The sequence below is a fragment of the Lepidochelys olivacea genome (assembly GCF_965140295.1).
Source record: "Lepidochelys olivacea isolate rLepOli2 genome assembly, chromosome: 5".
NCBI lineage: Eukaryota > Metazoa > Chordata > Testudines > Cheloniidae > Lepidochelys > Lepidochelys olivacea.
The window spans coordinates 24,202,614-24,228,306 of NC_140415.1; the positions used below are offsets into that span (position 1 = coordinate 24,202,614).

At 43.0% G+C, this 25,693-nt stretch overlaps 1 protein-coding gene across 1 annotated transcript in view; it reads left to right on the forward strand.

The window, feature by feature from the left end:
* TARS1 (threonyl-tRNA synthetase 1) overlaps nucleotides 1-22,946 on the forward strand; it is a 29,645-nt gene extending 6,699 nt beyond the window's left edge. Inside the window, exons 5-19 of the mRNA XM_084627915.1 lie at nucleotides 3,025-3,146; nucleotides 3,457-3,574; nucleotides 6,046-6,110; nucleotides 6,221-6,299; nucleotides 7,000-7,146; nucleotides 8,162-8,260; nucleotides 14,613-14,779; nucleotides 16,046-16,208; nucleotides 16,292-16,429; nucleotides 17,027-17,104; nucleotides 20,135-20,235; nucleotides 20,339-20,443; nucleotides 20,570-20,642; nucleotides 21,468-21,582; nucleotides 22,420-22,946. Of these exons, the coding sequence (XP_084484041.1) occupies nucleotides 3,025-3,146; nucleotides 3,457-3,574; nucleotides 6,046-6,110; nucleotides 6,221-6,299; nucleotides 7,000-7,146; nucleotides 8,162-8,260; nucleotides 14,613-14,779; nucleotides 16,046-16,208; nucleotides 16,292-16,429; nucleotides 17,027-17,104; nucleotides 20,135-20,235; nucleotides 20,339-20,443; nucleotides 20,570-20,642; nucleotides 21,468-21,582; nucleotides 22,420-22,568 (1,719 nt within the window). The 3' untranslated portion in view covers nucleotides 22,569-22,946. The remainder of the gene's footprint in view (nucleotides 1-3,024; nucleotides 3,147-3,456; nucleotides 3,575-6,045; nucleotides 6,111-6,220; nucleotides 6,300-6,999; nucleotides 7,147-8,161; nucleotides 8,261-14,612; nucleotides 14,780-16,045; nucleotides 16,209-16,291; nucleotides 16,430-17,026; nucleotides 17,105-20,134; nucleotides 20,236-20,338; nucleotides 20,444-20,569; nucleotides 20,643-21,467; nucleotides 21,583-22,419) is intronic.
* Nucleotides 22,947-25,693: the final 2,747 nt, after the last annotated feature.

The window sequence follows — 25,693 nt, forward strand, 5'->3', positions numbered from 1 at the left end:
CCCTTGGATGACAAACTTCAAAACAGAAAAGGAGTACTTGTGGCACCTTAGAGACTAACCAATTTATTTAAGCATAAGCTTTCTTGAGCTACAGCTCACTTCATCGGATGCATACTGTGGAAACTGCAGAAAACATTATATACACAGAGACCATGAAACAATGCCTCCTCCCACCCCACTCTCCTGCTAGTAATAGCTTATCTAAAGTGATCACTCTCCTTACAATGTGTATGATAATCAAGTTGGGCCATTTCCAGCACAAATCCAGGTTTTCTCACCCTCCGCCCCAGAGTGAGTTTGTATGTGTCGTTTTTTGGGGGGGAGGTGAGAGAACCTGGATTTGTGCTGGAAATGGCCCACCTTGATTATCATACACATTGTAAGGAGAGTGATCACTTTAGATAAGCTATTACTAGCAGGAGAGTGGGGTGGGAGGAGGTATTGTTTCATGGTCTCTGTGTATATAATGTCTTCTGCAGTTTCCACAGTATGCATCCAATGAAGTGAGCTGTAGCTCACGAAAGCTTATGCTCAAATAAATTGGTTAGTCTCTAAGGTGCCACAAGTACTCCTTTTCTTTTTGCAAATACAGACTAACATGGCTGTTACTCTGAAATTTCAAAACCTGAACTTAGTCCTCGGTGAGCGTAACTGCCTTTAACATTTGTAGAATAAAGAATGAAAATCGTTGTACAGTACATACCTTATTTTGTACTAACTAATTCTTAAGAAAGGTGTGTGCTACTGCAGATATATGTATGCTGGCATGTATTAATTGCAATTGCTTTGCTAGCAGTTGTGGTAATTAAGCCTATGTTAGGACTCTCATGGTGAGAATAAGCCTCTAAATCTGTAATCTTAATCTTACGTTAATGTTTTTTGTATTAGTATCTTTTTGCACATCATAAAAATGTAGCTCTTTATTTTAATGCTTGCTTATTCAGATTAATGTATGTGGAAAGTAGTATTAAGTACACTTTAAAAATGATATTCAGTACGAGCAGCACTCAACACTGTAGCTGAGATCTTAAATTCATACTTATTGTTCCCATATCAACTAACTCTTCCATGTTGCACATACGATATAGTTTAAGGCATACAAAATAATGCTATTTATGTGCAACATGGACAAGTTACACTTATGGTGAGATGCATAATTTTGCATTTTCAGGTATGTACATTTAAAAACATGCTGCAGTCATATAGATTTGGTTTTAATTTATCAACAAAACTAAAAATAGTACCTTTGTAAAATTAATGTGCAAGTGTAATTTTTGTTTTCGTTTGATTTTTAATTGAAAACACAAACTAGTAAAAAAATCTTATCATGTGGAAAGACTGTTTGCTATGTATCCAATGTTGTATGTGTAAGACTTATTAACAATTTAGGCCCTGATTTTGCAAACTCCTGCACAGGTGCAGGATCGAGACCTTATGTTCCAGTTGTATCTTTCAGACTAAATATTGTGGGGGTGCAATACACAAAGTAACAGAGGTGCCTAAACTCCACTATTAAGCACCTAAGTTCCTGTGTGTAGCACCACTGTGATCCATGAAACTCCCACTTGGCTGCTGCCTAGCCCTCTAGGCACCTAAATTCAGTCAGCGTTTAACTTTCAACTGTAGAAGTTCCCTAACTTTTAGATCCTGTGGCATGAGCACTGCTGCCCCACTCTAAGGGTCCAGACAACTGTCTCCTGCCTTAGCCCCAGAGCAATTCATGAACCTGGGAGGCATCAGGGGGGGCGGGCGGGCGGAAGCTTAGTGTTTGGCTTCCTAAGTCATATGCGGGACCCAATCCTTTAGGTGTCCCTTGAGCATGCCTAGCAGATTGGGTCCCATTCAAAATCTTGGATGGAGTGGGAGGATGGGGAGAGAGAGAGAAATAATGAAAGAGGGATTGGAACAGGGGGACTAGACTCAGGGGCTCCCATCTCCCAGGTGGGTGCCCTAACCACCGAACTACAGAGAGTGTCTCTCTCTCACCCACCTAGTCACACTGTCAGTACTTATCCTCAGCAGAGCAGCTTAAACAGGCGAGATGGAGGGTGCCCCACATCAGAATCTCCCATTGCTCAGTTGTGTCAGCACATTCCTGAGAGGTGTGGGAGACCCCTGTTCAAATCCTTTCTCCCCTTCAGGCAGAGGGGGGAATTGAACCTGGGTCTCCCATATCCCCGGTGAGTGCTCTAATCACTGGGCTAAAAGACATACCACAGATGGCGGCTCTTCCTCCTCCAGCCTTTTTGTGTAGAGTGAAGCAGGCACTTAACTCATTCCTGCAAGACGCAGCATAGGTGCCTAAACCACCTGACTCTCCAGGAGGTAGCTTCCCGTTTGTGGAAAGAGCGGTGCCTCCCTGCAGTAGGGAGGGGCGGGACTTGGCACACACTCTGTCATTGGCATCTCCTGTTGGCTAGCTTGGGAGGCTCAGCACCAAGTGTGCTGAATTCTTGTGGATCACATTCTAAGGTGCCTGTCTCTCCCCACTCGTTGAAGAGGAGCCTAGACACCTAACTTGGCTATGTTAATCACAGTGTAGTTCCGTGATTCTCTAGGCCCCTAAAAGTTAGGTCCTGCAATGCTGTGTCACAGCACATAAGTCCCTTCATGGATCCCAGCTGTATTACCACTCCATTTGCTGGTATTTTAAAATAGATCGATGATGTCTGAATGTAGTAAATGAGGCTAGTCAATTAACATTTGTGCAACTTACTAAGTGAATTTTCTCTCCTCCCCCAACCATTTGAGAGAACTTTTATGAAATAATTTTTTCCAATACTTAACAGCTGTAAAGATGAGCAAGTACAATTTGTCAGATAATTACTCATGATTTTTGGGGGGTAAATTGGCAAATTGATATGTGAATCATTTCCCACAGTGCAACCGTCTCTAAATTCGATTGCCTCCTTCAAGTATCTGTAAAAACAAATCATCAAAAGACTTCTGTATGGATTTCAGAGGATCTTGAAATGCTTTGTACATAAATACTCAAGCTGATCCACTTTTTATCCCTCTCATTAGGTATACTGGCACTCAAGTGCTCACATAATGGGTGAAGCTATGGAGCGAATCTATGGTGGATGTTTGTGCTACGGCCCACCAATAGAAAATGGATTTTATTATGACATGTACCTCGAGGATGGGTAGGTTCTTTCATTTCACTTCCAGAAGGCTAGACTGTAACCTTATATTCCAGACCAAGAAAAAGGCAGAATGCGTAGCTGTCCTGCGCCAGGAGCAGGAGTGGAGTCACAATCTGGGGAGTTTGAGTCACAGTCTAGTTCCTGCTTCCCCTTGCTCCTGGGGCAAAGTCCTCTGTTTAGCCCTTTTTCTGATGGAAATTATGTCCCTCATTGCGGTGACTCTAGTGCATGAGCTGATACATTGTGGGTGTGGATCGACAGCAGAGATTACTAGTAAGAGATAATGCAAATTTATTTTTGTCTGTTGTAGAGGTGTGTCCAGTAATGATTTCTCTGCTCTGGAGACCTTATGCAAGAAGATCATGAAGGAAAAACAACCATTTGAAAGACTGGAAATTAAGAAGGAAACTCTACTTGAAATGTTTAAGGTAGGTTGTTCTAGACTGTTGTTTCATATTTACTGTAGCTGCACAATAACATTAGCTGTGGAACGTTAGCTGTGCATCTGCTATTAGCATTAGTGAAAATGCACCGCTGATGATGTGTGCAGCAAATTGACATAATTCCAAAGGTGTAGGTTTTTATATGGGTTTACTTGGGATAGTTAAAGATGAGCACATATACCAATTCATTTATTTAAATGACGGGAATGAGGGTTAATCATGGGACTGTGTTCCTGAAACACCAGAGTTCTAATCTGATTCTTCCACTGACTCACATCATGGCCCTGGGCAAGATGTCTTTCTGTTACTTCGTTTCCCTGTCTGCAGAATGGGACTAATAGCTTACATGGATGTCGTGAACATGAATGGGATGGTTCTATAACTCTTTGAGAATATAAAACACTAGTGATAGTTTTCAGAGTAGCAGCCATGTTAGTCTGTATCCGCAAAAAGAACAGAAGTACTTGTGGCACCTTAGAGACTAACCAATTTATTAGTGCTGGCTTTGCAGATGTCTGAAGCTGTATTCAGTGAGCTCTTAAAATCAGTTTTCACATGACAGCACTAAGTCTGAGTATGAAATAATATCTGTACTACCTTAAGCAACAAGGACTCCTGTGTTATCCTGTAATGTTCACTAGATAGACATGCATTAAATCACCATGATTGCTACTAGTGCTGAATTAGACACGAGCATTTTCCAACATTGTAGCATTTTTGCTTGAACTCCATTTGCTCAGTATTAACAGTGAACAGATCTTAGAAGAAATGAAAATCATAGAATCACAGAATTGTAGGACTGGAAGAGACCTTGAGAGGTCATCTAGTCCAGTCCCCTGCACTCAAGGGAGGACTAAGTATTCTCTAGACCAGTGCTTCTCAAGCTATCTGATGTGGGGGACCGGCAATTTTTTTTTCCAACGTGCGTGCAAACCGGCAGCTGATGGAACGGTCCGCGGACCACCACTTTGAGTAACACCGATCTACACAGTGGTTCTCAACTAGGGGACTGGGGCCCCTTGTGGGGGCTGCAAGCAAGCTTCAGGGGCTCCACTAAGCAGGGCTCGCATCGGACTTACCGGGGCCCAGGGTAGAAAGCCAAAGCCCTGACACGTGGGGCTCAAGCCTGAGACCCGCTGCATGGGGCTCAAGATGAAGCCTGAGCAACTTAGCTTCACTGGGCCCCCTGTGGCGTGGGGCCTCATGCAGTTGCCCTGCTTGCTACTCCCTAATGCTGGCCCTAACTTTTATATGCAGAAAAACATTTGTTGTGGCGCGCATGGGCCGTGGAGTTTTTATGGCATGTTGTGGGCGGCTCAGAAAGAAAAGGTTGAGAAGCCTGATCTAGACCATCCCTGGCAGGTGTTTGTCTAACATGCTCTTAAAAACCTCCAGTGATTGAGATTTCACAACCTCTCTGGGCAATTTATTCCAGTGCTTAACCGCCCTGACAGAAAGTTTTTCCTAATGTCCATCCTAAACCATTCTTGCTGCAATTTATGCCCATTGCTTCTGGTCCTATCCTCAGAGGTTAAGAAGAACAATTTTTCTCCCTCCTCATAACAACCTTTTATGTACTTGAAAACTGTGATCATGTCCCTTCTCAGTCTTCTCTTCTCCAGACTGAAAAAGTTGGGTTTGTTTAATCTTTCCTCATAGGTCATTTTTTTCTAGACTTCTGTTGGCTCTTAGGTTAATTGCTTATCAGCCGAATTACTTTTCTTTCAGAGATAAGCTGCAGTATACACAAGGATTGGGGGGCAGGGGAGAAGCTTTGAAGGAAACAACATAAATATAGTCGGTTGCCCTATTTTTAAAAGAAACACCACAGTCCTCCTTGTGAATAGAGTCCCGAGTGTTTTGTCTAAATACTCATATGTACTGTACAAGTTATTAAATTCCAAGTGATTTGAATGAACTTTGCCACTCCTCAGAAGTATGTCCATCCAAAACTGATGCTGATAAAAGCTTCATACCACACCATCATATGTTCCTTGCAGATGAGTGAGAGAATAATATGGGAGTTGCATGTGTTCAAGACCTCTCAGAATTTAGCATTAGAAAGGCTTTTTCAGAAGAGTGCCTTCAGCTGTGGAACCCAACGGCCAGAGATCAAGATGAATCTGTGTTGTTCGGTATAGAGCAAAATGCAAATTGCACTTCTTTGTGAAGATCTACCCTGAATAGGAGACCATACATGAACACTCAAGTGCCACAAAAAGCTGGTCCCCATCCTTTAATCTCTATATCTATCCCACTCTGTAGGATACTCTCCCATCTGGGATAGGAGGAGGGGAATTAATTTGTTCATGAACCTGCATTGAAGGGTTCTTTTAAATTAGTAGAATTGCCACTGTATGAAAGAATCTATAGCATATAACAAATACTTGATATTTGAATCTCAGTTTCGAATCGTGAAGAATTAACATGGACTCTGCCATTCTATTCCCTCCCAGTATAATAAGTTCAAGTGTCGGATCTTGAATGAAAAAGTCAACACTCCAACTACTACAGTGTACAGGTAAAAAGATATCTATATCTATATACACATCTACACACTATAATGTCAGTGTCTATAGTATTTACTAACATAATGTGGGCTAACTGAGCATTGTCTTTGCATTTTCACAGGTGTGGTCCCTTGATAGATCTGTGCAGGGGCCCTCATGTCAGACATACCGGCAAAATAAAGGCATTAAAAATCCATAAAGTAAGCACTGAGATTCTGTGCCTAATTCTAAACAAAGATATTTATCTGTAGACATCTTGGGTCAAATCTCCAGGGGGTTGGGGTGGGAGGGGGTCTTGCACTTTGTGTGATACTGCTAGTATAATCTGATCATAAACTTAGTTTAGCCCAGTTGAGGGAGGATCATCCTGATGTAAGAATGACCTTCTAGTGGTGCAGTCAAATTATGGGGGCCTAAGCCTACGCTCATTGCTGATAGCATAGAAGGAGAGGGGACATGGCTCAAGAAAAGAGGTGTAGCCAGGTACCCCATATGCTATGCCAATCCTGGCTTATAATTTTTGCCCCTTGAAACTGCAAGAAGCAGTTAGTTTTAAATTGGAGCAGCCAGAGGGGAAGTGACCATGCACAGAGCAGTACCAGGAGTAAAGGGCACCTTTTCACACAGCCAGCCAACTTGTGTTTGTGCATCTTTGCTACAGTCAGGTAATTTTTTAATGTGTAGATTTAGCTTTCATCATGATTCGAAATCTAAGAGCTCTGTATTCATGCTTGTGTTCTTTTTACATAGTGCCTTTATCAGTTTCATTTTTTAACTATGGCTGTTTAGTGTTTGTTTATTACATGCCTTTAAAGAACATATCACAGATATGATACAGTGGCAGTTATAATGGAGGGTGCTGTTGTCCTTGTTATACTATACCGTTTTGTCTGGCTTCAGAATTCCTCAACATACTGGGAAGGCAAGTCTGATATGGAAACCCTCCAAAGGCTTTATGGAATTTCATTCCCAGATGTAAAAATGTTAAAGGAATGGGAGAAGTTCCAGGAGGAGGCTAAAAATCGAGATCACAGAAAGATTGGACGGGTAAGACAAACTTGCTGGTAGTGTATTTTTTAAATTCTGCCTAGAGACTACTCAGGGCATGTGAAAGACAGCACCTATCTGCTGACACTTTCAGAATTCAGATGTGATGTATTTCACAGAAAATACAGTAACAAGTTGCATAATTAAGTGATTATCCTCTTCAGAACAGAGCCCCAAAACCCCTACAATGGACTGTAGACAAATAAGCATCTTTTTAGAGAGTTTTTGGCTATTTAGTGCTATGCTGAAGCCCAAGAGGAAGCTCGTTCCTGGAGGGGGCTCTTACAGCTTGTCGTTGCTTTGAGTTTTTTCTTTGTACAGCTCTAGAATCCATTATATACTCTTATTTTTTTCTTCTTGGTTATTGCTGACGATTTCTAGTGTTCACAGTTGCACCATGTTTTTTATTCTTTGCCAATAAAATCAAATCATCTTCATGAAAATGCATTGTTTTAGACAAGGTGATTAATAGAGTCCTGAATAAACTGTTACAGAGCCTGCTGTTTCTATTTGAAGAAAGGAGACCGCAACACACTAAAATATCTCCTGCTCTAAAGCAGGAACACAATCTAGCGAAGTATCAGCTTACTGATTAATTGTTTGAATAGTGCTTTGGATATGTAAAATGTCACAGCAGGACTAGTTATTGTTAGTAGTAATAGCAGATGAGATGAACCTTGGGGGTTGTAGTTAACAAGACATCGCACGCAGATATGTGAAATGACAGGTATATGTAGGAACATCTATATTAAAATAGGAAACTGAACACCAACCATAAGATATCACTCATGACGGAGGATATTTACACAGGGAAGCATATCAGATCTACTGCACCTTGCTATTTTACAGCATGTTAAGTTTAAAAAACTAAACAAAACTGTAGTCTGGATAGTGATGTGTAATAAGAACTGACGTTTCAGGCCTGACTTTAGCTGTAACACTGGGAGAGGAAAAGGGTTTGATCAGAATCTAAACATATCAGATAAAACTAAGATGTACTAATGTTTTCCTACAGGACCAAGAACTATATTTCTTCCATGAGCTCAGTCCTGGCAGTTGTTTTTTCTTGCCAAAGGGAGCTTACATCTATAACACGTTAATTGAATTCATCAGGGTAAGTAATATCTTTTGGTGGTTCTTCGAGTAGTGTCCCTATGGGTGCTCCACTTTAGGTGTCTGTGTGCCCCTGCACCTCTAATTGGAGATTTTTGGTAGCAGTGTCCTGCATGTGCTCTTGGTCTGCGGCACAGGTGGGGAACCCCCCTCACTTCCTTCTCTACCGCCTTTCCCCTCTGAGGGAAGGAGCAGTCCTCCCTTCCTTGTCTGTGTCATTAGCATAAGTAGTGCTTGTTTTGTTACCTTTGTTCTCCCTAAAAGTACTCAAGCTAGTGTTTTTGTTTTATTTTATTTTATTCCTTTGGTTTAAAGAGAAAAAGGAAAAGAACTTCACTTTCCTTTCCTGTCTGGGGACATTCCCCCCCCCCCCCCCGCCAGGCATCTAGTAGACTCATAATTATTTTCTTTTACTTTGTCTTTTCTGTTTAAAAAAAAAAAATGTTCTTCTGCATATTCCTCCCTGCTAGAGGATGACAACCCCCTGCCAAGGGGCTTGCCTGGCTCTCTCTGCTCCAAGCTGTGCCTCTCCTGCCAGGAGTCAGTTCCTGTAATGGCCAGACACTCACTGTGCCTGGGAGACCCTCACAGAAGTGCTTTACCTGCCACACCTAAAACTGCAGCCTCACAGGAGCTGGGAGCTGAAGTTAAAATTCCTCCCAAAAGAGAGAACACTTCAGTCTGCAGGGGACTCCGGTGGGTGTTGACCCCGGATCATCCCCGGAGCCTTCACTTCAAAAGAGGTTGAGTGGTGAAGAGGAGAAGAGAGAGGGGAAAAAAGCCACCAGCAGACTCCTCCTGGAAAGGCTCCTCTGAGCAACTGGCCAGCCAGAGGGGTGTTCCCCAGTGCAGCCCTCTCGGCACTAGCTGGCCAGCCAGTGGGACTCCCTAGGGCGGCCACCTCGGTAGGACAATACCAGCAGAGGAACATCCTGCTGTGAGCTCAGCTGGCGCTCTTGTTCGGCATGGGGGCTTCCTGCTGTGAGCTCAGCTGCTGCACCTTCGGTACCAAACTCTGGAAGCTGAAACCTGAGAAGGGGCTTCCTGCTCTGAGCTCTGCCCTGCTCTGAGCTCTGCTCTCAGCACCAACAAGGGGCTTCTGTAAGCTCTATGCTGCTCTGAGCTCTACTCTGAGCAACTACTGCACCAAGAGGGCACAGTTACTGTACCATCGCTAAAAGAGCGACACAGAGAAGCCCTGCTCTCAGCTCTGCTTTGGCACCAAGACACCAGAGGCTTCCACCATCATGCCCTAAGGAGAGGGGACAGTTTCCATACCATCTCTAAAAGAGTGACATAGAGAAACCCTTTGGTACCAGATGCAATAAAACTCCCATCTAGGAAGTGTTTTGCACCTTCCCAGCCATTGATACTGACTACAGACACTCCTCTGAGGTTCCGGATGAGTCCATGGTAATACAGGTGCTCTGATACTCTGGAGACCCTTGGCCTCTGTACCCAGGGAGAGACAATTACCATACCGTCTCTAAAAAAGTGGCACCAGTAAACTTTTTGTACTGGGCAAAACTCTCGTTTAGGGAGTGGTCTGCCCAACTGTCGGTATTGATAATGTACCACAGACCCTCCTCTGTGGTACCAAATGAATCCATGGTACTGCATGAGCACTGGTACCCTGGAGACCTGATGATTGGGGAAGAACCACAGTCCCTAGTACTTGGTACCAGGACCCTGGTATCGAGCACATCCCGGCACCCAGAATCGCTCTTAGCACTGGGCTGTATACTGCCAATACCCCAGTCAGCGCCACCCTTACCCACTGACGAATCTGACACTGGCCAGGAGGCAATCATTCCTTGGCCCCTCAAGGTGGCCCACCACCACACTACAAGGGTCATCCCCAATTCCATCACGCCAACCGCCTGTGCCTGCCTTCCTGCCTCTCCCTCCCAAGGCCATATTGTAACTCTTTGAGTATATACACACACATGGCGCGGCCATCTCCGGCCTATCTCAGGGAGAGTCCACCAGATGGTTTGCTACAGCCTGGCACCTGAGGCAGGGCAGGAGAGAGAGCACCTGAGCCAGGACAGGAGAAAGCTTTTTCCGAACAGGAAAGAAGGGAGAAAAAAAAAAAAACCTGAAGAGGAAGCTACCTCTTCAGCACACTTTTCCTCATCTCTCCCAGATGAGACTGTGCTGCCCACCCCTCATCACTAGGTGAAGATTTAAGAACTTTCTGGATCTTACCAAGAGGGTGGCAGACGAGCTGCAGATTCCCTTACAGGAGGTGGCAGATACACATCACAAGTTGGTGGAAATTCTGCACGCTACCGTCTCATCTAGAACTGTCCTCCCAATTAATGAGCTGATTCTAGATCCTACCAAAATCATCTGGCAGAGCCAGCCTCCATCGTACCAACCAGCAACAGACTGTAAACAAAAACAACCCTACATCTCTACCCAAAGAGGCAGACTTTGTTTTCAGCATCCGCAACCCAACTCCATCATAGTGGATGTGATTAATGCATGAAGCAAGCAACATAATGCCAAGTCAACTCCATATGATTAGGCTTCGCAAGATGGCGTATTCATCGACAACAGTACTGTTTAGAGTCATAAATTACCAAACTGTCATGGTCAAAACAATTTTGTTAATCTTGGGAAACCCAGGATGTTTCTGAAATGTTACTGGAAACACAAAAAGAACAGATTCAGACCATTCTTAGAGAAGGTCAGTTAATAGCCGGACCGCTCCTAGAGGCACCACTGGATGCAGCTGTTACAGCTGCCCGCCCAGTCTCCATGACAGTGGTACTGAGGTGGGTTGTAGGGTTTTTTTTTTTTGTTCGCTACACTTCTCTAGATTGCCCAAAGAGCTACAGACTTCCAATTTGAAGGGCCAAACTCTTTGAAGGCAGATTTTCTCTCCACATCCTGAAGGATTCTCAGACCACACTACACTCCTTAGGAATCTACACTGTAGAACAGAAGAGAAGATATACCTCTCAACCATGCCACAGATCACAATCTTCTCAATACTCACCATCTCTATGCTCTTATGAGCCACAGTGTAAGAGGCCCAGGGCTCAAAAGTGAGAACAGTCTGTACCCCAGTCATTGACCTCTCAAACTGCCTCTTATAAGCACTTGATGAGCCAGTCAGGGGCCTGAACAATGATACCTTACAGCATCAGCTGCCATCTATACACCTGTGATGCCACTCAGAAGTCACCTTACCTTACTTCTCAGCAGTTAGGACCAGCTCTAGAGTAAAGAGATTGATTTCTAGCCCTGAACCTACAGGGTGCTTACTTCCATATCTCAATACAATCATCTTACAGGAGATTTCCTACGGCTTACTTTTGGGGCAGGATCATTATAGGTACAGACTGCTCCACACAGGCTAGTCTCCAAGGTTTACTTAATTGTAGTGGCATACTAACCCCAGTACAGTGACTGGACTTTATCAGCACCAACCTGATGCAGTACAAGCAAGAGCGCTTCTCTCACTACCCGCATTCACCACCCTGGGACACATCTCCCGAATATGCTGGGGAGCTCACCTACACGACAACAAGATTCAACACAAATGATCTTCCACAGAAATGACCTTCCATATCACTCTTTTGGGGTTAGGGGCTGTCAGGAGTGCCTGTGCACAAACTCTGCCTTTCATCAAAAACAACACACAAAGGTTATGGTGGACTTAATGTGACCTGTATGTTTTATATAAACTGCCAAGGAGCTGCCAGATCTCCCTCCCTCTGCAAGACAGCATTCAAACTTTGGAACTGATGCACCCATCACAATGTGCTCATCTCAGCTGTCTGTCTACAAGGGATACAGAACGGGATAACGAACAGTCTCAGTTGGAATTTTCTCACAACAATGAGTGTATACTGAATTCTGAGGTGCTTCAAGATATAGTCACCCTTTGGAGAACCCGGCTTATGGATCTCTTCGCTATTTATTGGAACAAGAAAAGTCCTTGTTACTGCTCCAGGATCGGCTTGGGGAAACATTTACTGGCAGTTGCCCTCATCTTCCCAGCAGACAGGGCCCACTTGTATGTCTTTTCCTAGTTTCCTACCCTATCCAAGATTCTGTTGAAAATTCAACAAAACAAAGCGAGAGTTATTGTGATTGCCCCTCTTGACTATGACAAGTCTGGCTCCCTTACCTGACACAGATGGCAATATGCCCTCCTGTTCCTCTGACGTCAGCCCATTCCTCACCCGCTCTCTCAAAACAATGTGGTGACCCTTCACCCCAACCCATGGGTCTTCCGCCTCCAGGCTTGGATCTTTCTTTGTTCCAAGGCTAAACACATGTTGCCACACAGCCACAAGTTGACCACTCCACATATCTATCTGCAAAATGGAAACGACTCCAAGTTTGTACCATTCCAAACAGACAGACCCAACCTTGTCTTTCCTCCCTTTGATTTTGCACTACATTTTAAACTCTCACTCAGCTCCCTTAAGGTACATATCATGGTGGAAATGGCTTCCCACTGGGAGTTTGCTCAACAACTAAGACATAGATTCTTTAAGGGCACTGAGACTCTCTTCCCCCATGTGACACCACCCGCTCCAGCCTGGGACTTTAATCTAGTTCTCAGGGCTTGGACTAGACCTCCCTTTGAGTCCAAGGCAACTTTTTCTCTCCTACACCTGTCCATGACGACAGCATTTCTAATTGCCATCACCTCAGCTAGGCACAAAGGAGAAATAGCAGCCCTGATGGCACACCCATCATTCATGGCCTTTGTCTTAAAAAAAAAACCCAAAAACCAAAAAAAAATAATTCTTTAAGGCCATATCCCAAGTTTCTCCCTACTTTTTCTGCACTTTCTATATGAATCAACAGGTCCATCTCCCTGTCTTTTCCCAAAACCAAATTGTGACAACTGGGAGACAATTGTGCATATACTAGATATTAGAAGGACATGAGCATTCTACTTGGACAGGACTAAGGACTTCAGGAAATCCCCTAAACTCTTCCTTTCGTCCACAAAAAAATCCAAAAGCTCTGTGATATCTCCTCAAAGACTATCCAAATGGGTCCCTAGTTGCATTAACCACTTAGCAAGGGTGCAACTTGCTCCCGTCCATACGCACTCCATGAGATCAGTTCCTACCTCAATCACATTCCATAGGGATACCCCTATCTCCCCAATCTGTAGAGCAAAAATTGGGGCCTCTGTCCATACTTTTGCAGAACATTATGCGATCACTGAAGATTTGGCCACTGACACAGTCTTCGACTCCACAGTACTCTCTGTAGTAAAAGGCTCCGCTCCAAAGTCCCAGTCTCCAGTGGTGGGTACTGCTCCGGAGTCACCTAAAGTGGAGCACCCATAGGGACACTACTCGAAGAAGAAGGGGAAGTTACTCACCTTGTGCAGTAACGATGGTTCTTCGAGATGTGTGTCCCTATGGATGCTCCACAACCCGCCCTCCTACCCTCTACTTCGCAGTTCTCTATAGGGCTCTGCAGTAGAGAAGGAAGTAAGGGGGGGTTCGCCTGTGCAGTGCTAAATAGCCTCGAGGCAGACCATGAGGGAGGGAGAGCACATGCCCGGGCTCAACGGGACACTGCTACCAAAAATCTCCAATTAGAGGTGCAGGGGCACAGACACCTAAAGTGGAGCACCCAGAGGGGGACACATCTCGAAGAACCATCGTTACTGTACAAGGTAACTTCCTCATTTTTTTTCTCCTGTGTTTTATAATAAGATTTCTAGACGAAGAGCTAAAAAGGTTTTAGAAGACCATATAACAATAAAATTGGGATTAATTTTAAATGTTTGAATGGGTTCTGCTTTAAAAAAAAATAGTAGTATACAGTACACGGGTGGTTGAATGCATGTTTGTTTAATAGGTTATTGAGTTTAGCCTGGCAGAGTTGGAGAGCTACTTTCTGGAGAATGGCATGTAAGAAAGCAAAAGAGATGGGGGAAACATCCTGACATTCTGCTGTGATATTTGCATGGTCACCGCACCATGTTTTGCATTTGTGCTACACTACTGTGCAAACATTGCAATGCAATATCACAAGGCGCATCCAATTATTTTATGACTCTAACAAATGGAGACTGATTCTCGATTGCTTCTATGGTTGCTGGGATGGAGAAACATGTTTCTTCTCTTATTCCCCACCCCTTCACCCTCTCTGTCTGCTGCAAAGAATGAGAAGGAATCTTGGCAGCCCCTGCCTGTTTAACACATTATTGCCTGGCGTGTTTCAGGGGAGCAACTTTGCTTGTTTTTAATGAGTCATACACTGCAAACGCTGTCTAAAGAGACAAATGTGGCTTTAAGCCACAGGTTGAGCATAGGTATTCTAGTCTGCTCTATTAATTCTTCTATTTCTTGGGTCTATTCTTTCAGCGCGAGTATCGGAAACGAGGATTCCAGGAGGTTGTCACTCCAAACATGTACAACAACAAACTCTGGATTACATCAGGGCACTGGCAGCATTACAGTGAAAACATGTTTTCATTTGAGGTGGAGAAGGAAATCTTTGCTCTGAAGCCCATGAACTGCCCAGGACACTGGTATTTATATAGCACCTGTTTCATCAAATATTGCCAATTTGTTTGGACTAGCTCTAGCTTTTATATTTTCCACCCGATTTGTGAAAAAATCCAAGCCATGGCGCAGCGGGGCTAAGGCAGGCTTCCTGCCTGCCCTGGCCCCGCACCACTCCCAGAAGCAGCCAGCACCACATCCCTGCAGCCCCTGGGGGAGGAGGGCTCTGAGCGCTGCCCTCGCCTGCAGGCACCGCCCCTCGCTTCTCCCATCGGCCGGGAACAGGGAACCGTGGCCAATGGGAGCTTCGGGGGTGGTACCCGTAGGTGAGGGCAGTGAGCAGTGGAGTCACCTGGCCCACCCCAACTCCCAGGAGCCACTGCAGGACATGCTGGCCACTTCCGGGAGCAGCGCAAGGCCAGGGCAGGCAGGGAGCCTGCCTTAGCCCCACTGCGTGCCGCTGCCATCCCAGAGCTGCTCAAGGTAAGCGGTGCCAGGCTGGAGCCCCCACCCTGAACCCCTCCTGCACCCTGCTGCCCTGAGCCCCCTAGCCCCCTGCCACACCCCTCTTGCACCCCAGCCCCTTGCCCTGAGCCCCTTCCTGAACACCGCACTCCTTCCCACATCCCAACCCCCTGCCTCAGCCCTACATTTATGGCCCTGCATACAATTTCCCCACCCACATGGGCCCTCAGGCCAAAAAGTTTGCCTAACCCTGTTCTGAGTAGAGCAAACCAATCTAAAGAACCAAATATGATATGATGATGATGGACATATTGAAGAGACACTTTAAGGATGCCACCAACACTACTTCCATGAAAAGTGACAATATGGACACCATCTGGAGAGAGAAAAAGGGCAACCTAGAGGAATATTATACACAACAATAGAGAAAAGCCAGATCCATCAACGTGATATTCAGAAGTCTGAACAGACCAACACAAGACCAAAATACATGGAAGAAACTGGTGAATGTATTTTGCACCTGAGAGTGAGGAAGGATAAAGGGGGGGAAGAGGGGGGAATGTGTATATATATCACCATTTCACAGGTGAAATTTAGGAAGCCAGCTTTTAATATTTGACTTAGATGTTGTATGGCTCTTAGGAAAAACCTTCTTTTTCATTCTTCCAAACAGCCCTGAATTTTTTTCCCCTGGATTTGATTGTGTGCTGTGTTACAACTTGTCAGTATTACTGAAATTGCTAGCATCTGGCTTATCAGAATGCACCCTGAGGATCTTTAATAGTTTAATCCTGAATAAATTTCAAATAATGAACCTTTTCCTTCAGCCTTATGTTCAACCATCGACCAAGATCGTGGCGTGAGTTGCCGCTGCGTATGGCAGATTTTGGAGTTCTCCATCGTAATGAACTGTCAGGAGCCCTTACAGGACTTACTAGAGTACGGCGGTTCCAGCAGGATGATGCTCACATATTCTGTGCCATGGAGCAGGTAAAGCGTATTGTTGAATAAGAGGATACGTGTTAAAATGCAAACAACACAAAGCCTTAAATATGATTTGTCTTCATGTAAAGATTGAAGGGGAGATAAAGAGCTGTCTGGAGTTCTTGCAAGCAGTGTATGGTGTGTTTGGATTTTCCTTCAAACTGGACCTCTCCACTCGTCCTGAAAAGTTCCTTGGAGATATTGAAGTGTGGAATCAAGCTGAAAAGGTAATAGGTAACGTCAGGGGCCTGGTGTAGAGGTTTTAGCTCTGTCTTCAAGTAGTGGGAAACTGGAATGTCTGAGGGGGAAAACATGGTCCTCCAGATGGACTTGTGACAGCTGTGACTGTCAGCAGTTCAGCTTGTACAGCCATTTTAAATTCTTTCTGCCACCAGCTAATAATAGCTCTGTGTATGGAGATCATGGTGGATGATGATATAACGAGAACTTGAATTCATTTAAAAGAAAGGGCCAGAAGATGTAACTACTTAAAATGGAGAAGAAAGCAAGATAGGTTTTTCTCAAGCATGTGTGTGATCAGAATTTTGAGCCACCATCCAAGAGTTTTGAGCCACCATCACCATGCACCTTAATCATGACAGTAGTACTGCTGAATTTAACTCCACAAGTAAGGGAAACAAGATTAGGTCCCCAATTATAATTGGGCATTGTTGACAATTAGGTAGTAAATGACCTAGTATTCAGTATATCTCTCTGTGTGTGTGTGTGTGTGTGATCTGATACTGTACTATGTGGAAGAAAAAATATGGCACATGGAAATAAATACAAAGTGAAAACACTAAAAACACATATCCTTTCTCCAGCAACTTGAAAACAGCCTCAATGAATTTGGTGAGAAGTGGGAATTGAACTCTGGGGATGGTGCTTTCTATGGACCTAAGGTTAGTATGCTTTCCTGGGATGTAATTTTTTCCCTCTCGTATGTAGCTTGATGGCTAACTCTAAAGCAGTGAGGCAAAGTTCTTAGTTGTTTTCATGTTAGATGCTACAACTTCCAAGAACTTGTTTTGTGCTTAACATTTTTCTATTTCATCAAATCAACTCAATTTACGCAGACAAAACAATCAGGATTTATTTTATCATTGTAATGAGCAAGTAGATAACTCATTGGGAAGCATGAACAGAAGGTGGCACTATCAGGCCTGGTAGGAGAGAGTTTTACGTGTATTGGGAATATTCAAGTTTAGAGATCAGTAACTTCTCGCTTGTTTTGGGAGGGGGGCGGGGAGGGTTGTTTTTTTTAAGCAGCAGTTTAGTTTGGTTTCTCATTAAAGTTTTAATTGCACACTAGCCATGAACAATTTTACCTGAAGTAAAATATCACTTCTGGTATTTGCAATTTTGTAACTACTATAATGTGCTTCTATTCTTCTTTTATGAATAGTTTTTGAATGCAATATTCATGAAATTATCTGGAAAAGTGGAGTTAGAATTGTATTGACACCTCTTTCAAGGAAAAATAAGCCCCTTCCAGGCATCTGAGTAAAACTTGTCAAATTACTTGTTTTGAATAAGCTATTCAATAAACATAGCCTACTTTTCTGTTCACAGATCAGTAGAAAACTGATTTGATTTCTACGAATGTATGTTAGTGGTAAATATTCACTAAATGATTTGAACAAATTTCACCTTGTGGACTGTTAGCAAACTATTGGTGGTTACAAATGTTCATTGTTAACATTAGATCTTGTCTATATACAAGCTTGCACCCACAAAATTAAATCAGTTTAGACTGGTGCGTACATCTGTGTGAATACATTTCAGGTTAGCTTAAACCTGTTCCTAATAGACTAAAGCTAAATTGAAATAATTACCCATGTAGCCTTTTGCACTGGTTTAACTAAAACAGTTTAAGATTGCACCTTAAGTTCAATTGGTGCAGCTCTGCATGTAGTTAAGCCCTAAACTAAGTGGGATTTTTTTTTTTACTTCATGATTGGATTACTAAATTAATGAGACTAGCAAGCAGCACACTTCTGTTAAGAATTTTGATGAATAACTATAAAACTTGATAAACTTAGTGTTCAAAAATCCAGAAAAACTGACTGTTATCCAAATACTTGAACAACAAATGGCACCATGTTTATTTGTCCCCCCCAAAAAAAATAAAAATGAAATCACTTTTTGTTTTGACGAGCTGATTCTGAAGGTCACTGAGGAGTTTGTTCAGTAAAACAGCTTAAACTGATTTAATAGTTTGGCTTTGTATGTAAATAAAATAAACAGGGTTCTTCCGCTTCCCCTTTTTAGTGGTAGAATGCTGGAATAATAGGGACAATTTGCTAAATTATTAAGGCCCAGATCCTGCAAATACTTGCTTACATGCTTAACTTTCAGCCAAGGGTTTTCAGGATTGCAGCCTGGATTTAAAAGAAAAGCATAATATGCGTGTATTCAGATCTGTGAGCCAAGTTACTTTGATGAAACTGAGCAATCCAAAATAAAGGAGTATGATCTTCATTACTCAGTGATCTTTTCCTCAACTGATAGCCCTCACTTATGGAGGTGTCAAGGTTCCTCCCCCACTCTGAACTCTAGGGTACAGATGTGGGGACCTGCATGAAAAACCTCCTAAGCTTATCTTTACCAGCTTAGGTCAAAACTTCCCCAAGGTACAAAATATTCCACCCGTTGTCCTTGGACTGGCCGCTACCACCACCAAACTAATACTGGTTACTGGGGAAGAGCTGTTTGGACGCGTCCTTCCCCCCAAAATACTTCCCAAAACCTTGCACCCCACTTCCTGGACAAGGTTTGGTAAAAAGCCTCACCAATTTGCCTAGGTGACTACAGACCCAGACCCTTGGATCTTAAGAACAATGAACAATCCTCCCAACACTTGCACCCCCCCTTTCCTGGGAAATGTTGGATAAAAAGCCTCACCAATTTGCATAGGTGACCACAGACCCAAACCCTTGGATCTGAGAACAATGAAAAAGCATTCAGTTTTTTACAAGAAGACTTTTAATAAAAAATAGAAGTAAATAGAAATAAAGAAATCCCTCCTGTAAAATCAGGATGGTAGATATCTTACAGGGTAATTAGATTCAAAAACATAGAGAACCCCTCTAGGCAAAACCTTAAGTTACAAAAAAGATACACAGACAGAAATAGTTATTCTATTCAGCACAATTCTTTTCTCAGCCATTTAAAGAAATCATAATCTAACACATACCTAGCTAGATTACTTACTAAAAGTTCTAAGACTCCATTCCTGGTCTATCCCCGGCAAAGACCAGCATATAGACAGACCCAGACCCTTTGTTTCTCTCCCTCCTCCCAGCTTTTGAAAGTATCTTGTCTCCTCATTGGTCATTTTGGTCAGGTGCCAGCGAGGTTACCTTTAGCTTCTTAACCCTTTACAGGTGAGAGGAGCTTTCCCCTGGCCAGGAGGGATTTCAAAGGGGTTTACTCTTCCCTTTATATTTATGACAGGAGGTATGCCCTTTAGCATGTATTGTAGGCTATGAAGCTGACACCTTTGATTATCTAATATTTTAAGTTAAATAGGCCTGAGATTGGTTCAGCTACAAGTTGCAGAAGTCTTGGTTTTGATGATTGTTCATTTTGACTTTTTAAAGTTATTCCCATGTACAATTGAATAGATTCAATGAGAACCCCATGGAAAGCGAAGTAGCCGCAAATTGGTTCAGTGCACTGAATCAATGTGCAAATTTCATTTGAATTAGTGAACCTCCTGCTGTATTCATTTCTGTCAGAGGGCTCAACCGAGGCCCTAAAAGCCATTTATGTCTTACCGTGGGCTGAAGAGAGGCATAGACGATGTATTCACATGGTTCCATAGCGCTGGGATAGATTTCACTCAGTGTGAAGTGTTTGAAAATCTCTTTGCTATAAGAGGGCATTGCTGTATCTTATAGATCTTACTAAAAGCTTGATTTGTTTCTTAGATTGACATTAAGATTAAAGATGCCATTGGCCGATACCACCAGTGTGCTACAATCCAGCTAGATTTCCAGCTCCCAGTCAGATTTAACCTTACCTTTGTGAGGTGAGTACAACTAAAAATGTTAGTGTATAGTAGGTACACAATCTAGTTTTCCTGTCACTTATAGGCATATTAAATAAGTTTGCAATATTTCTTTTATTTACAGCCATGATGGTGATGACAAGAAAAGGCCAGTTATTATTCACCGGGCCATCTTAGGATCTGTGGAAAGAATGATTGCTATCCTAACCGAAAATTATGCAGGCAAATGGTAATGTTGAAAAATAAACTTACTGTCCAGCCAGGGAGTGAGCACTCTGGATGGTGTAAAAGGGGATTAATCATGTCTAAAAGAGTTAAAGAACACTAAACACTACATAATTGTTTTTTTCTGAAGGCCTCTCTGGCTGTCTCCTCAGCAAGTGATGGTGGTGCCGGTGGGACCAACATGTGACGAATATGCACAAAAGGTGAATTCATTTGTCCCAAGATAAATTTGTGATTTAGTTGAGTTGCTTAATTGTCATTAAGCTCTGTTTTTAATTAAGGAATTTATATAAATTCCTGTTGTAAGTAAGTTATATTGTATTCAGATGATAAATTAAGCTGCCTAAATTCTAAATGGGCCTTAATCATCAGAAGCATGAAGTTTGGATATCCAGAATCCAGACAACAAATGTTGATGCTGGAGAGAACGTTTCTGGTTGTGGAGGCAAAGGAAATTGCTCAGCTCTGCAGCTAGAGGGAAACCCCATGGAGAAAGTATCTTTACATTTATATGCTGATCCTGCAACTGACTCCACTCAGGCAGACCCTCAATGCCCACGTGCAGTTTGAGTAATGATGATGGGGAAGGAAAAGACAGGGGTCTTTGTTTGCAGTATTAAAATACAATCCACACAAATAGCACTATGTATGTCTCTTTCAAACACATCAGGCCTAAACTTTAAAGGATCTTCTGATCACAAAGACCCATAGCTCTCCTGGCTTCAACATTGCTAAATTCTCATAGAGTATCCATCCTAATGGATCTGGGTACTAGATTGCTTAGTGATTTAGTGTGTGCAAGGCTCTCCTGCCATGTCCAAGCCATTCTTCCATATTTCAGTGCCCTGTGCACTTTTTTGCCACTACCAAGGGGTAGTGTCAAAATGTGTCTGCCTCTGAATGAGAGCAAAACAGAGATCTAATTTTAATTTTTGGCTGTCAAACCTCAAATGGTCCCTTTCACTCAAAATCTACATATTCTCTCATGATTGAGGGTTCAAATAATATTTTGTGCTTTTATTACTTAGGTCAGACAGCAGTTCCATGATGCTGGATTAATGTCTGATGTAGATGTGGATCCTGGGTGTACGCTGAACAAGAAGATCAGAAATGCTCAGCTTGCACAGTATAATTTTATCCTAGGTAAAGAAATAACGTGTGGTGGCCATGCAATACCGTGGCTGACTTGTTTTTCTTGTACGCAGCTGAAATTTGGTCTAACCCATTTTCCCAGTGTGTGAATGAGTAAGGCAAAGGCAGCACTTAACACCTGTAAATTCCTTTTTAAGTTTCTTTCACAGCCAGCATCCTTCCAGCTGTGCGTGCCTGGGCAGTACATGCTGTGAAGCCAATCTCTGCTGCTTTGTTAGTTGAAGAGGTTGCTGTACAGTGACTCGATAAGTTCACTCGGGGGTTGGACTAGATGACCTTCTGGGGTCCCTTCCAACCCTGATATTCTATGATTCTAAGTTGACACTGCATCAGGAAAAGTATTTTGGTGCCTTTCAGTCAACAGGGCAAGACACTGGCTCAGTCAAAGATTACATTAAATGATTTGCAATAACTTGATTGTTCTCATGTCAAGTGTGTGCTAGAGGAGGAATGCCACATTCTAATCTCTGATTTCAGGCTGTATTCCAAGATATCTCGGTGCATTAATGAGTCTATGCACATGTGCCCAAGAACCGAGTCTTGATGTTGTGCAGCAAAGATGAGAATCTGGCCCTAGAAGTATAACACAGTATTGTTAACAGAAGCACCGTCAGTCATGGGGTTTTCGTTATTCAGTGTGTCTGCTGGAATTACTAAAGGTAGCTTGAGATGTAGGGATGGGGCAAAGGAGGATGCAATGTAGGATTCAGTTGTATTAGGATGTTCTTATTCTTAATTCTTATTTAAAGAAGTGTGATTTTTATTTTATTTTTTTAATCAAGCCTTGAGCAAAAATTATATTAATCTGTGGATTTTGGCTTTGTTTAGTTGTTGGTGAAAAGGAGAAGGCGAGTGGAACAGTTAATATCCGTACTCGAGATAACAAGGTGCACGGTGAACGAACTGTTGCTGATACTGTGGAGAGGCTGCTACAGTTGAAACGCCGTCAATGCAAACATGCTGAAGAAGAATTCTAACAGATTGTATTTCCCTACCTGGTTTAGGGTAAAAAGGATAAGTTTTATAAAGCAGTTAAATCATATTGTAACATCTTATATGCACTAGGTTGCATTTGAAATAGATCGTCAAATGAGCCAACAAAAATCAACCGTGAAACACCTTTCTATATTATTCAGACATTACATGTGTCTATGGAAAGACCATTTTACACAAATGATGCAGCAAAGCTTCTTGGTATCTGATCACAAAAAATGAAACCAGGTGACTAAGGCTTAATATGAATTGAGGGGAAATGGAATTGTTAATGAAGGATTAAAATATTGTAGTAGTCGTTTAATATTGTTGTAAGTAGACGACTAAGAAAAATAAAATTTTGGTAACTGTCTTGCATCAGGTTCAGCTTGGGCATGTGATGGATTGTAGTGTACAGCAGAGTGACTACATTGGTAGTGTTCATTTTTTACATCTCAGTGCAACTGAACCTGAAGACTTGGAACCTGAAAATGAGCCCCCTTTTAAAAGAGGCTGTTCATGAGGCTGCAAAGTCAAAACTAAAGATAGAGGTAGGTTGGGGATAGATTTTAAAGGGCCTGGAAAGTGAAGAGGGGAGAGAAGCATAAAGAGAATCATCAACCCTGTCACTAGAAAGAGCAGGGAGGAGATGTCAGAGCAGTCAAGAAGCCTGCAATACTGGATGGACGCTGTACGACTGAGTAACTATCGCCCCCATCCCTAGTGCTATTGGAGGGGAAGTTAGGTTGAGAGAGCAGTGGGTGATGAAGACCAAGTCAAGTAAGCAGCTCTTTTGGGGAGTAGGGAAGTTGATCTAGGGCTGCAGGTTGAATAATGAGGTAGGAGTGAGGAAATGTGCAGCTAAGAGGTTGGATGAGTTATCAGCATGGAAGTTGAAGTGGGGGCGGGAGGGAGGGAATTGGGAGAAGAGGAAGAGGTGAGCAAGCCAGGAGTTAAAACCAGAAAAAGGCTGATTGTGAGGAGCTGGGTAGATGACCTCAACGTGGAGGGGGAGAGGATGACAAAGACTGGCGGTGTGGTAAATACTGATGAGGACAGGGCAGTCACAAAGTAATCTGGATTGCTTGGTACGCTGAGCCTATTCAAACAAAATGCATATTAACACAGTCAAAGGCACAGTTGTGCATCTAAAAACAAGGAATGTAGGCCACACCTACAGAGTGGGGGACTGTACCCTGGACAGCAGACACTCTGAAAAGGACAGAGGGACTGGCATAGTGGACAGGCCACTGAACATGACCGCCCAGTGTGATGCTGTGGCAAACCATGCTAATGCAACCATTGGCTATATAAGGAGGAATAGGGAGGTGAGAGCTGAGACTGATGTTGGAATACTGCAACTAATTCTGATGTCCTATGTTTTATAAAGGATGTTGGGGAAAAAATGGAAAGGGTGCAGAAAGAAGTCACAAAAATTATTCCAGGGGATGGAGAAGATGCCTGACAGAGCTCAGTTTGTTTAATTTATCAGAAAGGGGACAGAGATGTGACTTGATTACAGTGTGTTAGTTCCTTAATGGGGAAAAATACGGGGTATTTAGAGGCTCTTTAGCAGAGAAAGGCATAGCAAGAATCAATAGCTGGAATCTGATGCCAAGCACATTCAAATTGGAAATAAGGCAAGGGTGATTAACCACTGGAACAAACTGGCAGGGGAAGTGGTGGCCTGTCAATCTCATGATGTTTGTAGGTCAAGACTGGATGCATTTCTGGAAGATCTGCTTTAGTCGGACACAACTTGTGAGGCTCAATACAGTGGTAACAGTGAAATTTAACTGGCTTGTGATTTAAAGATCAGACTAGATTATTATCTAATCTTCCCTTCTGCCCTTAAACTCTGTGAATCAATCTGTAAAAGGGGAACCAAGTCTCTCAGATTTTATAAATGTAATGTAGTTGAGTATAAAACGTTTAACTACATTACCTCAATAGACAACACCATGGGGCTGCCACTACAACCTGTCAGAAAAATAGGAATTGATCTTTCTAAGGGAGTCCTACTACAGCCAAGAATGTTTTCTACGAGGCTAGTCCAGTCTGTTCACCTACATGTTTACTGGCTGTATTGTAAATACTTTCAGTCCATGTGAGAAGTTTGTCAGACTAAGAGCTACGGGGGAGAAAGAGTGAGAGTTGACCAACAGGGCATATGGGACTGCATGGGCAAAAAAGATTGAGAAGAGGAGCTGGTGGGGAGGGGAGTGAAGATTGGGACTTTGGGGATCCCCAAGAATGGCCTGGCTGGGCAAGGAGACTGGGACCAGGACGAGGTGCCAAAGAAGTTTCGCTGTGCAACCTTAATTTGCCCCTCTTGTGCATATGCATTATAACAATCTTCAATTAGATGATCAATACTATATTTTCCACAGGGCCTTGCCTCACTTAGTAGGCAGGCTGGACCTGCTCATGGGATGAATCAGGGTTGTGTGGTGAATGAGGCTGTTTTCTGTAGGACCTCTGTCTCATTTGATGCAAAAGTTTAGTGGTGCCTATTGGATGAAGCAGGGCATTGTGGGAAGAGAAAGGCTATCCTCTTGGCTGCCCTGGAGAACTGGATTCTGTCCCTGCCCCTGCCATAGAGTTCCTGTGTGGTACTGGGCAAGTCACTTAAACCAAACTTTTCACAAGAAGTCACTCATTTTCTGGATGCTGAACTTCAGACCCTGGGGTCTGGTTTGCAGAAGTGCTGAGCACTCTCAGCTGCAGCTGGAATTACTGGGAGCTGTGGTTTTCTTTTTACCTTGAACAATGAGACTAAAACAAAATATTCCGTAGTTCCTCATTCAGTGAGCACCATCTGGCCTGTGCGCTGGCAGAGGCAGAGGTCCTGTAGGAAAAATAGTTTGTGAGCATATAATGAAAAGACAGTTCTAATGGATATACACAGAGGGCCAAATTAAGATTGCACAGGCAAATGTAATTCTGGCTTTTGAGTGCTTGACTTTGCAACCTTAATGTAGTTTTTTGGACTGTTTATCTCTCTTGATATATATTGTGCATCTGTTAGCTCAGTGTATTAAAATAACATTAAGAGCAATGCTGCTGTTTCAGCATCAGTGTGCATTGTGTTGTATAAGAGACAGTTCCTACCCCCCCCCACCAACCTTAT